The sequence below is a fragment of the Cynocephalus volans genome, chromosome 7 (assembly GCF_027409185.1).
Source record: "Cynocephalus volans isolate mCynVol1 chromosome 7, mCynVol1.pri, whole genome shotgun sequence".
Classification (NCBI taxonomy): domain Eukaryota; kingdom Metazoa; phylum Chordata; class Mammalia; order Dermoptera; family Cynocephalidae; genus Cynocephalus; species Cynocephalus volans.
This window is the reverse complement of record NC_084466.1, coordinates 63,203,231-63,218,995: the sequence shown is the minus strand read 5'-3', so window position 1 is coordinate 63,218,995 and position 15,765 is coordinate 63,203,231. Positions and strand designations below refer to the sequence as shown.

The following is a 15,765-nucleotide window of genomic DNA, read 5'->3' as shown; positions in this document are numbered from 1 at the left end:
GGCCATTCCTATATAGGATCCGAACCCGCGGCGGGAGCGTCACAGGCTTGGCCCAAATTAACAGCTTTTATACGTTAAAAGCAGCCACTCAGATGTAAAACATATTGGAAAAATATATCTTCCATTTTTGTCCTCCTCAGGAAACTAGGTAGTTTTGGGAAGAAAGGGAGTCAACAGAGGGGAGCAAGGTAGTTTCTTGCTGCAAGTGTTTTTGAGAAGGTGTCCGACTGTCTGCATGGTGGTTCATGGAAGTTCTGAGGACACAGTAAATATATTTCCTGCTTCCTAAGTATGGTAGGAGAGAATAGAAAAATACCAGAGTACTCCCAAGTCCTAGTGTAGTGTGTGAACAATGCGGTAGAAATGCCTGAGGAATTCTGGAGGCAGCTCCACAAAGATCCCTTACCGAGATTCCAGCAAGGTGCAGAGGGCAATAAGATCTTGTTCTATCTCTAAATGTGGTAGAAGAGACTGTGGAGCTAGAGTTGGGCCTGGAGAGGCCTGAGGTCCAGCAATTTGGATACAGCTGCAAATGGCTAAGCGTCCCACAGTTCTCCACTTGCATATCTTTCTCAGGGAGATCTTCTCTGCACCGGGGGTGAAGTCTGGCCTCCTATCATACACTCCTGTGGCACCCTGTACCTCCCCTTGTTAAAGGATAATTCTCAGGAAAAAGTAGAAGCATGACTCTCATGTACATACAAAATGGAAGGAGTAAAACAAACAGGGAAAGAAGACTATCAAAAATAACCAGCAATCCCTGCACCAGCCAGCAGCCAAAAAAACAAAAACAAACAAAAAAACAGGCAGATTATAAAACAATCATATAAAACTGTAATTATAAAATGACAAGTTTTTTTAAAACTATATTTTTAAAACAATCCTTAAACTAAAAAATATTATCATTGGAATTAATATAGTTGAAGAGAGTATTAGTAAACTGAAAAACTGATATAGAGAAATTTCTCCAAATACAGAACAAGACAAGGAGATGAAAAATAGGAGATGTTAAGCAACATGGAGGAGAGAATGGAACAGTGATATTTTGCCAGGCTCCCATTAACAAACAAAATTTATCCGAGATGGTTCAAATAGACTTTAATGAAAGAAATAATCACAGAGGTATGGGCAGAGCTAAATGAGACCAATAACGAATGTTGAGGCACCCAGAGACTAGCAATGGTGGGAAAGCATTCCACCCGTAGGGCTGAAGAGGCAAATTTAGGAAATAGTGTTACCAGAGCCCAGTGAAAGTTGTAACTATGGAGAAGGGGCCATTTGGCAGGAAATGTGATCAGAAAGGGGCACAGCTGTTGCCCCAGACACAGTAGTAAACGGAGAGCATGAAAAAACATCCTCCTCTACCCCTCCAATTTCCTGCTGGTGGTTTTCATTGGCTAATCCCAACTGGAAACCAGAGAGTAAGCAACCTGGGTAATGCAGTCCACATCCAAGCAGCCAGCATCCAAAAGCACAGAGCGGGACAAAGACGTCGAGGATCTGGAGGCAAACGGAGGTTAACCACTTTGTTCTTGATCATGGATTTCAAGGCTTCCAGTCCTGGCAGTACATGTGTACTGTTCGAAGTTCTAAACACTTGGAGCATTTTCTTTCCCAACCATTTTTCAGTGGCACTCCTGATGGGTCTCTCACACTGCAGCAGTCCATTTCTATCTGGGGAACATATTATTGTTCAGAACCATCTATAACTCAGGCCTCAGATTTTTCTTCCTCTGTCAACTGGCCATAAAGAAATCCCCATGATGCCATAGGTGGGATCTGAGGGACAGGTAACAATGCAGCAGAACTACATGCCATGGAGGAGCCACCTGCTCATGCCTTCAGAACTGCTTGAGCTTGATACTGTATACACCATACCACTTCCACTTGCTGACAACACTCAACATGTTAGCCACACAATGGACTAGTTCATAATGGATGTACTGCTGTTCCTGCTACATGAAAGTAGCTTCCAGAAGCACCTGCTAACTAATATAAACCGAAAAAGCATTTTCTAGATTAATAGCTACTTCCCAAATGCCAAGAGCCATGTTGATTTTCTCCAGTAAGGATAGTACATTTGGAACAGTAGCAGCAATTGATTAAATTTACTATACTCTCTAAATGGATCTCGTTCTCTAAGACCTGTTTACTTTTTGCACAGGCCAAATAAGCAAGTTAAATGGAACAATAACAGCAGATTGCCTGGGTGGCACATTCTATCACCATTTGCCAAATATTCTGGATCCTTCCTTATGGAAGAATCATACTTCCTAGCCCCATTCAGTCTTTCCCATGTGACGTGCCTTAGCAAATGAAATGTGAACAGAAGTGACATGTATCATTTCTGGACAGAAGCTTTGAGAGCTGACGTTTGCTTTGCCATGATGTATTTTTCCTCTCCATAAGATTAGCAATGTTCCAGATAGAGGCTGCTCCACAGCCTGGATCCTGGAGTGAAGACAAAATGGAAAATAGCTTCAGTCAAATATGTAGTCAAACATGTAAACAGACATGTAGTGTGAGCAAGAAATTAACTTTTCTTGTTGTATGCCACTGACATATTTGATGTCACCAAAGTACAACCTGACCGAACCTAGCATGTAGTGTCCAGAGATTAGCATCAGTTTCAGAGTCAGTGTTCCGCAATCCCAAGACACTCCAAAGTATCTTCTTTTGCCATGGGTCTCTTAGAGTTTGAGGAAAGATTTCAGTATATATTGTACCGGTGTCAAAGAGCTCCAGGTTTGTGAAGTTGTTCAGATCTTGGAACTGGATGAGAAGCCATAACTCTATTTGATGACTCAAATTAGAACTCTGCTTACTTGATAATTTCCAATTATGTAGATTAAACTATATTTCAGTAGCTGACCATCTATTTCATTCCTAGGGACACACCAAAGATCCTCACAAGTCAAAGCACTCTTTCCCCTGTGGCCCTGCTGCTTATTAGAGCAACTGTGGCCAGTATGTCTCTGGTGTTAAACACTGTCCCTTGGTCTCTGAATCCCGGAAGCCCATTTAAATGGCAGCATTTCTTATCATCACCCCAGCATGCAGAGGATAACCATCACAGTTTCTGAAGGAAGTTAAGGCTCCCTCAGCACATTTCTTAATACCACACTGAAGGGAGTGTCCTCTGGGCTCTCCTGGGGGACACAGTCAGAGGAAGAATATTTTATAATCTTGGTATGGAGACCCACATTTTGTTATCGACAGGTCAGGCTCTGTAGAGGTAGAGATAACCCCCAACCTTTTTGGTAAACAATACCAGATACTTAGGACTTTCTGTTACCAGGTGCTTGAGACTTTCCGTCGCCAGAAGATTAGGACTTTCCGCTGCCAGGGGGAAGGGACTTTCCAAAGAGCCCAAAGTTCACCCAGTTCCAGGAGGGGCCTAACCGCAAAAGCGGTGGGCTATTAGTCAATTCCCCAGTTCCTCATCTGTGTACCACCCCACTGAAGGCCACCAATGAAATTAAAAGTTACCCCAGATGGCCAATAAGCTGTGCACAACTCACCCTGTTGCCAAAGTCTGCCTACCAAACTGTATAAAAAATGCTTGAGTTAAGAGCTCGGGGCCGCTTCTGTCCTGAAAACAGAGTGACCCCAGCATGCTGGAATAAAAACCTCTTGCTTGATTGCTCCGGTCTCAGTCTCATGGTCTTTGTGAGGTGAACCATCCTGGTGTGTGTGGGATTTGTGCATGGTGCACGGGTCTTACAGCTCGGCTTGCCCTCTCGCCTTAAACAAATGACCTAAATGTCCAAAAGTTGATGCAAGGATTGGAAGGTTTATTCAGATTACCAGTACTCAACTAAATGTCTAACCAAGCAAACAAACAAAGAGAAAAGAGGAGCAGTGGGGTCCAGTTTAGCCTAGTCCTAATCGGCGGCGCCAACCTATTCCATTAATAGTAATTGATAAAAGCAGTTCTCCCCACTGTTTTCCTCATAAAGAAAAGTATCAACTAGATTTAAATCAGAAAAATAAAGCATAGCCGGGAACCCTCCAAGGTGCACCTATACAGACGTGGACACAATCCAACCAAACAGAAGAGGGCTCAGAAAATCAGAGAAAAGTAGAGAATAAAGCATTGCCTTGTCAGAATTTAGGCCAGGGACTCCAGGAGAGATCTACCAGGAGCAGAGACATGGGAGCAAAATAGTCCCAGTGGCCACTTGCTTCTTGCAGCTGGAGTCCTCTCCAGTGCCCAAAGCTTTCCAATTTTTGCCAGTGATTAAATTAGGGTCTCGGATTCCAGAGTCATAGAAATGAACAATGTACCCAACAGTAAAACAAACAAGGCTTTATTAAAAGACGAAATAGACTTATGCATAAGGGGGGTAGGACAGTAAAGCTAGCGCCCCACCCCCACCCCCTGCCCCGGGGAGCTGTTCAGGGTCTTTTATAGGGAAAGGAGTTAAGGGGTGGCAGGCCAGCGTCACCGTAGGTGGTCCCTTCTGTTCTTCCTGGTTGCGTCTTGGGCTCATGCTCAGTAAGCAGTGGTGTTCATCATTGTCACCCCAGGAGGGACATTGTAGCAGTCACCTTGGTGCTTTGTGCGCAGGTGGGAATTCCTAAAGGGGTCTTACTTAAGGTTAATCTGTAACTTTTACATTTATAGCAAAAAAGCCTTAGGGAGGGGTTTTGTAACTCAGTAAATATCTGTTTCCTGTCTTATCTCAGTCTATTTTGTCAGGGCAGCCCATGGGTTATTATTTGCTCTGAGGGGTCTCATGACTGAGGAATGGAAAAGTAACAAAGTGTCCTCTGCAGGGAAAATGGAGTCAGTTTGGTTCATAGGCCTAGTCTTACTCTGTTTCAATATGAGGCATGCTCCCACCAGGCATAAATGACTAACTTCAGAGAATATTCTACATGGCTCTGTCTTTCCTCCTACCCAGTGGTGAATGGTGCACTGGTAAATGTTTAACAGCAGCTCTCAAGGGCAAAAACAAAACAAAACCAAAGCCCTGATCTGTAACATTTGTCAGTATCTACAGTGTAAGTGCTCCCATCATGGCCAACGTCAAGCTGTCAACAAGACATCACCCAGTATGGAGTTGGGAAGATATGCACTAGCTCATCATTATGCTGTATAGTATTTCTACCACACAGATACAACAGCCAGAAATAACCTCGACAGCGCAGATACTAGACAAAATAATAAGGAAGTGGTAAACTTTAGGTATTTATTCTCTTTAATATAACGTATTTAGCTGTAAGTGTATTAATTTTTAATAATGTCTGAAACAACCAGCTCACGAAATTCCTGAAAATTTGACAATCTGCTCTCCCACACTGCTGAACCATCTCTAGCACGCCACTGTTCCTGCCCCAGTTGTAGGGTCTGCAGCATGGAAATAGTTACAATTGCGGTATGGTGGGCAAACTTTTCCTGAATTGCTTGCCTGCAGCCACCAGTATTACAGAACTCAAAAGCAACTGGGTATTGGACCACTCTGTATTGTGTTTGGCAAAGCCTTGCCTTGTTTATGATATAGGAATACTCGGGCATAGCACTTTAGAGAGATCTAAACAGCAACCACTAATTTTGGTATTTGGCTTTATTCCTTATATGACATGATCAGAAAGAAACCCAGGGAACAGACTGGTTGAATAAAAAATATTTGCTTGACATAATGGTAGTTTCTCTTTCTAGATCAGTTCAGGGAATTGTGAGAACCTCTCACAAGTATGAGAAATTCAGAGTATTCAGATCCAAGTTCAGGCTTTTATCTTCCAGATTGGACCAGTCCCAGGGCCACAAGGACGCTAAACTGAATTTAGCACACTGCTAAATGAATTAAGGACCAAGATCCACTCAAAACCACCCATCTCAAAAAAATTCTGGAGATGGATGGTGCTGATGATTTCAGAACAATGTGAATATACTGAATGCCACAGAAATGAACATTTTAAAAATGGTTGAGATGGGGTTCGGATCCCTGTACTGGCCAGCCACAAAAAAAAAAAAAATAGTTAAGATGGTAAACTTTATGTTATGCATCTTTAACAAATTTTTAAAAATTTCATCTCAGCCTGAACTGAACACTAGCTGAGAAAAGTTCTGATTTCTTTGACTACAAAGAAATCTCAGCAGGCTGAGATCTAACCTATTCTTCTCATGAGCTACATGGTAGGCTTTTGTATGGATGAACCATCATTTAGTTAAGCAGGGCCTACTTATAGACATATAGGTTGTTTCCAGTTTTTTTCTCTTGGTACTTTTGGTCCCATTATTTGCAACAAGCTTTCTAGAAATAGATTTATATATTGCCTTTGTCCTGTAGTCCCCTGTACTTTGCTACAGAATGGATCTACTTATAATCCACTAAAAATTTACCCTGTCACATTTTCCCAGCTGCTAGTTAAAAAAAAAAAATGTATCCTGAATTTAAAGCCAAATGTGTCTAACATGTGCCATCACCCAAGTGAGAATTCCACTGTTGCAGGTATTTGAGACATACCAGAGCCATGTGTTCTCACTGACCTTCATATGTAGTCGACCATGTAAGGGTATGTCACTCAATCTCTTAGGTAGGAGAACTTAGACAATAAGTCTATGTCCTTTAGGGCAGTGAAATTACATATCATTTTACATGTGTCGTAACCCATAGAATGTACAACTCCAAGAATGAACCCTAATGTAAACTATGGACTCTGGGTGATAATGGTGTGTCAAAGTAGATTCATCGGGTACAACACGTGTACCACTCTGGTGGGGGATGATGATAACGGGGTAGGCTACGTGTGGGGGTGGTGGGCAGGGGATATGGGAAATCTCTGCACCTTCCACTCAATTTTGCTGTGAATCTAAAACTACTCTAAAAAATAATGTCTGTTAACAACAACAACAAAAAAATCTAAATTATACTTTCATTTTTTTTGTTTTTGTTTTTTGGTGGCTGGCCGGTACAGGGATCCAAACCCTTGGTCTTGGTGTTTAATTCTAGATTTTTAATAAACCACCATGTTTAATTCAAATATTAAGATGACAGGTAATATAGGAACCTAGAGAATACTTTTCAGTAAAAAAATGAATGAACCAAGTTCACATTTAGTTCGCTGCTTTCCTGCCAGCCAAGTGTCCCTGCTTGGTCCACAGCTGACCAAAGATCCCAGCTCCTGACTCTCACAACACCCAACATTGAAGGACTGAGGGAATGTGACAGTTCACAACACTGATGTCATCGCACTGGTGCTGTGAATACCTAGGTTGCCTTGAAACAAGTGAACCCAGCCCTTGAAACAAGTTCACTGACCTCTACTGAGCTGCAGGGTATTTCATGTAATAGGGAGGTTGGAACAGGGTGTCACACAAACATCGGGCAATGAGTAAGATGATCGCAATAACTTCTCCATGCAGAGAGAAGTGTTTGTAGCTACTTTCACAAACACTATTTCTACTCCAGCCTTCTGGATTCTCTGGAGTTTGCCTTTGTTTAAATGTTTTTATTTATCTGAAATAATCACAAATCATTTTTATCATTATATATTACTCCATTTTATTAAATAAATGAAATAAGGTTTATGCCACATATTCTAACAATGTATAAATAAAGAGCCTGCAATATAAAGGCTTATGAAAAATTTATACTCTTTATATAACGTATACTATTTCTAGCACATGAATAAATATGAATAGGAGCCATTTTTATATTATGAATCAGCAATATTTAGAACTGATAATTACACAAACCCATAAGCAAGCAAACAAACAAAAAAACACTTCTTCAACTTGGTTATAAAAACCAGAAATCCTTTTGCCACATTTAAGCAATATCCAAAGGCCGGGGGAGGGATTGTAGCCACACCACTGAAAACAAGGGGACCAAGTCTCCCAATTCCTTAAGTTGTTTCTTGGTTAGAAGTTTCAACTGCATTAGCTCTTCCAGGAAAACAGAAAAATCAGGTTAAGAAAAAAAGCAAGTTAGGTCCTGTTCTATAAGGCACTTAATAAATCTAAACTGAAGAAATACTGTATTTTTTTCTTAAAAGGTGCTTAAGCTTTACAGTGAGGTTCAAATCTCTTTTCATCCTGGTATGCATATGTCCATAATTTGAATAAATTGATAATAATGAATACTGTCTGACATTCACTCTTTATATGGTCTTCAAAATGAACATGCTTCTACTGTTTTAAAAATTATACACACTCTAAAAAATGTTTTCTACATTAAAAAAAAAGTGGTTCAAAAAAAGCAATCCTTTAAACTCAAAAAACTCAAAAGTGAAAGCCTCTCTATAGATAAAGTCTCTATCACATTAACGGAATGTTTTGCTTCAGTCCCAGGAGCGAGGCCTGAATGAACTCAGGGGTCCTCTACTGCCACCTGGAGACGGTCAGGTGAGGTGATCTCTCATGTCAGCCTTTCAGCAATAAACGCTTAAACGCCACGCTCCCTGCACCCCCTTCTTTCTTCTTTTTAATGACTTTGTCTTAGCCCCAACTTTTGGAAATAAAATTTTGCTTCACAAAATCTTTTTCAAAGGAAACATTAATAAAGCAAGCAAGGTGTAAATAGCTGGAAGGAAAACTGCCAGATCCCCAAGAAAAACCTGCATTCCTTCTATTCTGTCTCAACTGAGGAAGGAAACTCAGGCGCTAGACAAACTGGGAATTTGTCCCACACATATTGGAGGAGTGGTCTGCCATGGTGTCCCGGTTAGTATGTATTTAACGTTGTCCTCAAGGGGCAGAACTGAAGGGACCCAAGTAAATATATTCTTTTTCCTGGGACTGCTTTCTAGAAGGGTAAAGTTCTGGGGCTCTCAGATCACCTTTTGTTTTGAAAAAGAATAAGATAAAGATGAGAAAGAAGAGGGGGAATAAGCTTGTCTTTAGAAGAAAACAAAAAAGGAAAATATATACCTCTTATCAGAAACTAGACAAACAGATGCACTAAAGAACTCATTTTTAAAATTTCAAGCAAGTACTTTCCATCCAAACTAAGCTGGAAGTCCAAGACAGGAAATATTTCAACAAATATGACTCGAATTAAAATAAAAACTGGAAATCTGGAAAAATCAGCTCTTCTAACTCACCAGCAACATTTTGCTAAGGAAAATGTATTAGAACCTTAATTTGTGTTGTTTCTTTAACAAGGCCTTTAACAAAGGGCTCACTCATAATTAACGCAAGAAACCCATAATAATGACCCTCTTCTACATACACAGACTGTTTACTGAGGGATTAGAGCTGTAAAAAGTATGAGGTAAATAAACTTACCCTGAAAGTAGCAGCAGCTAATATTTTTTCTATATTTGATCCTTGACATCAATAGATGTTATCCCCACTTTACAGATTGAGAAATAATAAACTTTGCTAAATCATAGAACAAATTACTAACATTACCTAAGACAGAACACAAACCTCCTGGAAACACCTCCCACCAACACAGACCTTGCAACCTTCAAAGCCAACATACACCACCATCATGAATTTAGATATTAATATGTTGTAACAATCCCTCACAAAGGTCAAGTCTTCAAAGGCTTAAAATCACTTATTATAAGTGAAAGATTCTGCCAAAATAGGAAGTTATAGAACAGTGCAATACTTCAAGGATCTATTTCTCACACTGTTTATACCTGGGGTTGGAAATTCCAGGTCTCCACACATGAAATTTCTTCAGGTGACAAGACATGAAAGCTCCCAGAAGTTCAGGAATAATAATACTCTCTTGGAGGTGCCATTCCACAGTTCCAATGAGCTTCTTTAGAGCAGTCTGATATTCCCAGCTGTGAGCTGAGAGGCATCAGGAGCTACTACCCCCTGAAGAAAACAGTTTCACAGTTTCTGGTTTTCTTGCAAGTTTTCTTTAGCAAGAAACATGCACTTCATATATTATCTTTGATGTTGAATGGCACTTCAATGGTAAGGACTAGTTTATGTCATTAAATGTCTGATGAAGAACGTCCAAGGCCGACCCACAGCAATCAGAACTAACCCAGTCTCCGTCTGTTCACATCCCACAGTCTGCAATGAGCCAAGCAGTGAGAAGCAGAGTGAAACACAGGAAGCTTTACTACTTCGGAAGTTAGTATTTCCAGAGGGGTGACTCACGCAGCCTTGACTTGTCACAGATCCAATTTCTTCAACTGCTCATATGTCACAAAGAACTGTAGTTATGGGTTAAGGCTGACAAAGAAAAGGCCATCTTAACAAATCCAATGCATAAAAACAGATTTACAAAGAGCACATCTACTAATAAATGCAGATCCATGCCGTGGACACAATTAAATATGAGGGATCCATTCTTAACCCCCCCAAACATCTCCCCATCAGCCTTCTCGAGGTCAGCTGGGAACAAAAAAATATCACAGCTGAGACATTTACATCCCCTCACATCAGCCTCTTCCTAGATGACATCCATACTATTAGCTTTTGTGACTATGTGGTGGGAAGTCTTTCTGTAACAACTAACTTGTATGTGTGAGAGAGACAGTTAGCAAGCCCTGGGAAGCTCTCCTCAAGGGTTTCCACTAAGCAGCCTTCCTTTGGAGGGAGGAACAGATAAAGAGAACCAAGAGGATGGCAAAAACCAACATTTCGATTTCATAATTCTGCCCTTACATATCTAATGAACTGCTGGGCACTTCCCACCTCCCACTTCGGCACACAGGAATACTCCTGATCAGCCAAACAATTCCAGAGCCGATTCCTCTTCACTTCAGGCACTCTCTAAAAAAGGCATTCTAGGACACTGTTGCCAATGACATCCTTCTCAAAGGTGGCTAGGGAAACAAAATCAATCCTTGTCTCTCTCTGAAATCATAAATACTCTCAGCTTCTAAAATAGAGTCTGATTAAAAATTTTTATTGATATCATTACCTTTTCATAACACCACAGTTATTACTATTTTTTTTTTTTTTTGGTGGCCGACCTCAATAACACCATCATTAAACTAAGATCCATTGTGTCTAGCACAGACACTTTATATTTCCTAAAAAGCAACTGAGTAATTATTTCTTAGAAGCAGTGGAACTCAAAGGAATATACCATACTTTTAAATTATAATTAATAACATGATTGTCTATACAAACAATATTCTCTAGCTACATCTATTTTAGTATCTACTGCAACAGAAAAGGATACGATGATATTCCAAGGACCAAGTCTCAACCAATTTGGCCAAAACCCTTTATACAGAGCAAAAAACCCTTCATTCTTCCATGTCTGTTAAAACGGGGGAAAAAAAGTAAATTTACAATTTTCCAATTACATTAAATGCATTAATAATTAGTGGCCACACTGATCTATTTTTCTTAAAAACAAAATCCTGCTTGGAAGAATTATCCAAGAAATCTTTGCCATCTGTCTCTCTTTGTTTTTTAAAGGCTTCTGCATAGGTGGAAGACTAAAGTTCCATGCCAAAAAACGCACACAAAGGGCTGAATGAACCCCACACAAACCAGATGAACAGTAGTTAAATGAATAAGAAATGAGATTTAATTCTAATTAGGGTCTTTTGCTTCCATGCCATTTGGGCTCCTAAATAGGTCAGAAATAAAGAGGCAACGGTGGTAAAGATATTGTTCAGAGCACCACTATTTCCTAAGTTGTTCAGTGGAGAAAAATTACAAGTATTTTGGGCTGACCCCGTGGCTCACTCGGGAGAGTGCGGCGCTGGAAGCACAGCGGCGCTCCCGCCGCAGATTCGGATCCTGTATAGGGGTGGCCGGTGCGCTCACTGGCTGAGCGCGGTGCGGACGACACCAAGCCAAGGGTTGCGATCCCCTTACCGGTCACAAAAAAAAAAAAAAAAAGTAAAAAAATTACAAGTATTTTTTGCTTCATTAAGGCAACACTTGAAGTGCAGGGTGTGCTAGCATCATACCAAACAATGGGAACCACAAAAATGGTCTAATCTTTGGCTGCTGGCAATCTAGTAGGAGAGACAGCTGAAAACTTTCATTCACTCATGAACGATAGGCCCAATTACTCAAGCTGAGAATTACAGTAAAATTGATGTGTTCCTTTGAGAGAGATGTCTGAATGAGAAACATTCATTCCACTTTAACTCTATAGGAAAAGGCATATTTTAGAAGAAGACACAGTTCTACTATGACCACAGAAAATACCACTATTTTCTCCCTCCACAGTGGAGGCATAAAGAAAATGAACCTTCCTTTCTAAATATACATCTAGATTTTGTATTTATAAAAGTTAACCTCAGTGTGGCAAAAAAAATATGTACCATATGTACACCCCAAGACATTAGAGCAACACTCATCTCAGTTTTAATAGGTCTCATAATTTAGTTATTTCTTAGGCCAAAAAAATACCTAATTCACCACCCTGCACAGACAGACATTCATTCTCACCTGTAACAAGCAATCCAGGGTACCTGTGTAGCCAGAGCAGCTGCCATCCCGAAGGACTCTCTGATTCATCATACGTGTTCTCACAACATCAACAGGGTTGGAGGCCAGGGCCCCCGCCAGACCACAGGTGAAGCTTGAGCTGTGAAGAAGATACCATTGGAAAAAACAAAGTTAACCACCACTGAGCCACAACAACCACTATCAAAGGCAGGAAACAGCCTCTTCCCACCATAGACCACACTTGGTATCAATTAACTCAGGGCAAGGTTTCTCAACCTCAGCACTACTAAACATTTGGACTGGATCATTCTCTGTTGTGGAGGCCTGCCCTGTGCACAATGTGTTTAGCTGCATCCCTAGTCTCTACCCACTAGATGCTAGTAGTACTCCCCCTAGTCATGATCATCAGAACAGCCTTCACATATTACCAAATGTCCCCTTAGGGGCAAAATTATCCCACCCCAACAATGGATTAAATAAATTATGATATATCTATACAAAGTGATAATCTGCAGCTATTAAAAATAAATGAAGTCTGTATGTACTGACATAGATATTTAGAATATATTGTTAAATTTTAATTAAAGTACATGCAATATATACCTTTGTAGACATATTTGCATATACATAGAAAATGACTGTAAGGTACATATGCAACTCTTAATAATAGCTACCTATGTAAATGGATAAAGACATTTACTTTGTCCTGCTTCACTTCTGTATTGTAATCTTTCAAAGAGAATATACTACTTTTACAATAAACTTTCTTTAAAATTTCTATAATTTATACCAAATTTCCACTCTAAACTCATGTATATCTAAAATATTAATTTTAAAAATCCATAAACATACAGGAAGTGGGTACAGACAGTGTCTCCCATCAGGCCCGAGAGAATTAGATGCTTCTTGGTGATGTCATAGACTGGCAGCTCCACGCCAACAACAATAGCGGCCCTCTGAGCCGTAAGGGACACACCCTGGGTAAAAATATTAATAAAAATGATTCAGAATCCCTCCATAGAACAAGCCTTGCAAATGTGCAAAGGTTCTACTCCACAAACTACAACCAATTTTCACGTTTTCCTGCTGGTGGGTAGAAATGTAGAGTGACACAGAGGAACAAACCACAGGGCCAGGACTTGAAAGCCCTGCAATCTATTTCTGATTCTGGCACTCTAACTATACAACCTTGGGCCAGACCTTGCCAGGATAAGTCACCTCTCAGAGCCTCCAGTTCCCTTGTACATAGCAAGGAATCACACTGGATGACCTTTAGGGTCTATTCTATGAACTGACGAGTCATTGGAATACTAGGAAATAGCACTCCACATCAGCACGTGCCTGATAAATAACACAGACTTCACTGAAGAACCATGAAACCATATAGCTCAAAACACCCAGTGGAACTGTAACCTAGAAACCTTCTCCATAAGAATTAATAGGAAAAAAAAACCCACTCAAACAAAAAAAAAGTGCTCAACCTTCACAGAACTATTTAAGAATCATTTTAAAGACACTTTAAAATCATGACAAATTCCTTATGTTTCCATTTTGCAGAGAGAGAAATTAAAGAAGATATCTTCAAGAGAAAAACAAGCCACTGTTCTTCCCTCACTTCGCTATGTCACTTGGATTAAAATAAAGTGATGGAAATAAAATAAATTCAAAAAAAGGAAAAAAGGTAAGAACTAAGTAAATCAGATGGATCTGTTCCTCAAGCTTACCTTCCACAGTCCTCTTGTCCCCTCTTGCTGGTAAATGTTAATGAAGTTGCCTATCATTCCTCCTTGAATGGTGTTGTTTTGTGCTTGCATCCGAATCTAGAGATTATTTTCAAGACCAACATGAGAAGGAAACTAGCACATCCCTCCAACCAATGTATGCCTCAGAAAATAATTCAATCTGCTGCTTAATAACCATTAACAGAAAAAAGTGCAATATAAATATTACTATGATGCTACTTTAAAATGTCTTCAGTAGACTAAAATATAAAATAATAAAGATTGGTGCTTAGAAACTCTGAACTCTCCAAAAAGCATCTAGTAAAGTCCAGAGAGTCCTCCATACAGCAACCGATTAAGTTTCAAAAAAGAAGTTAATATTTTTTAAAAAGTCTTTTGAGAAGGATAGAAAATAGCCTCTTTCCCTATTGGTTACCACATAGGAAAGAGATGAAATGATGTTGATTCTAAAGATTTAATAATATAATTAATAATTATTATTGGTGTACTTGGCAGCACTGAGCATAGGCAAGCATAGTTCTTAAATTAGTTGCTCCTCCAAGCCACCATTATTTCCAACCAGCTGAACCAAAAGGTATGCAGGTCAGCTGGCCACAAGACGGCCACATGATGCCCGTTACACTGTTACACTTGAACTTACTAGTCACCTTCATGACGGCCATGGAACCCACATGACCAAGATTACAACATAAATATAGTGTTTGATGTAGCTCTTTGCATTGCTGAGAATGAAAAAGGATTTCTCACTAAAAATTGATACCTTATTTTGGTATAAGGAGCAAATACATTACTGATACATTCTAAAGGGAACTGTTATTGCCACACTAACATGGGAAAATAAACCAAGATACAGAAACTGCCTTCCCATAAGCCCTGAGATACACATAAGAAATTGATCAGAGTATGGATATTTTTCTCTAGCTCTCTTGCCGCAGCATAGGGTAAACCTGTGGCAAAAGAGCCTTGTATTTCTTTACACATGTGGTACCTTCACTACAGTGCATGTCAAACTGTAGTGTACTGAACACACTGCATACAATTTTGGTGCTTGTCAGAATCTGCTATTAGAATGAAGGTTCTCTGAGGACAGGGTCCTTGTCTTACTCATTTTTGGACACTAAATATGTAGTACACCAACTGTACAAGGTAGAGGCATAGAATACTAGTTTAATAATGGAGGGGGGGTAGGGAAGAACACCCTGAGAGGGTTCAAAATGTAACTCATGCGTAATTTTTATTTTATTTAGTTATTCCCTTGCCTTATTCCAAAAAAGATTTAAGGAGGCCATAGCCCTACCATTCTCAGTAAGGTCATCTAATGTGTTATATCTAATTGCGGTAAATAAATATTTTCACTTGTATTTTCTGAAATAAAATTAACAAGTAAGAAAATGTGTTCAGAAAGGCAATAATGAGCAGCCTAGATTTGTGTAAAACTTGCAGCCCATCTATTTTTTATGAACCAATAAAACGAGGGAGATTTTCAATGAAAAAAGAAATCAAATGCACCCAAGCCTAATTTTTTTTATTCTGCTCAGTCACCAAAAACCTTGTCTCCAAAATGAGGTAGCTGTACTTTGAGCTTGTCTGTACCAGTGGGAAATCCACCTAGTGGATTTTTAAAAGTTAGAGTCTTCGCGGCACTTAAATTATAAAGAGATTTACATATACGCAGTGTAGGATATTTTC

General features: G+C 39.8%; 1 protein-coding gene across 5 annotated transcripts in view; it reads right to left on the bottom strand.

Moving 5' to 3' along the window:
- Window positions 1–1,083: 1,083 nt before the first annotated feature.
- Window positions 1,084–15,765, bottom strand: part of SLC25A30 (solute carrier family 25 member 30) — a 28,344-nt gene continuing 13,662 nt past the window's right edge. For 3 of the 5 annotated variants that reach the window (XM_063102300.1, XM_063102301.1, XM_063102302.1), the window contains exons 6-9: window positions 14,059–14,154; window positions 13,187–13,311; window positions 12,335–12,473; window positions 1,084–2,451 (exon numbers count right to left, since the gene is read on the bottom strand). In XM_063102300.1, the coding sequence (XP_062958370.1) occupies window positions 2,308–2,451; window positions 12,335–12,473; window positions 13,187–13,311; window positions 14,059–14,154 (504 nt within the window). In that variant the 3' untranslated portion in view covers window positions 1,084–2,307. Of the gene's footprint in view, window positions 2,452–9,597; window positions 10,129–11,105; window positions 11,187–12,334; window positions 12,474–13,186; window positions 13,312–14,058; window positions 14,155–15,765 lie in introns of all 5 variants that reach the window. The other 2 variants (XR_010024046.1, XM_063102303.1) reach the window with 2 other exon arrangements.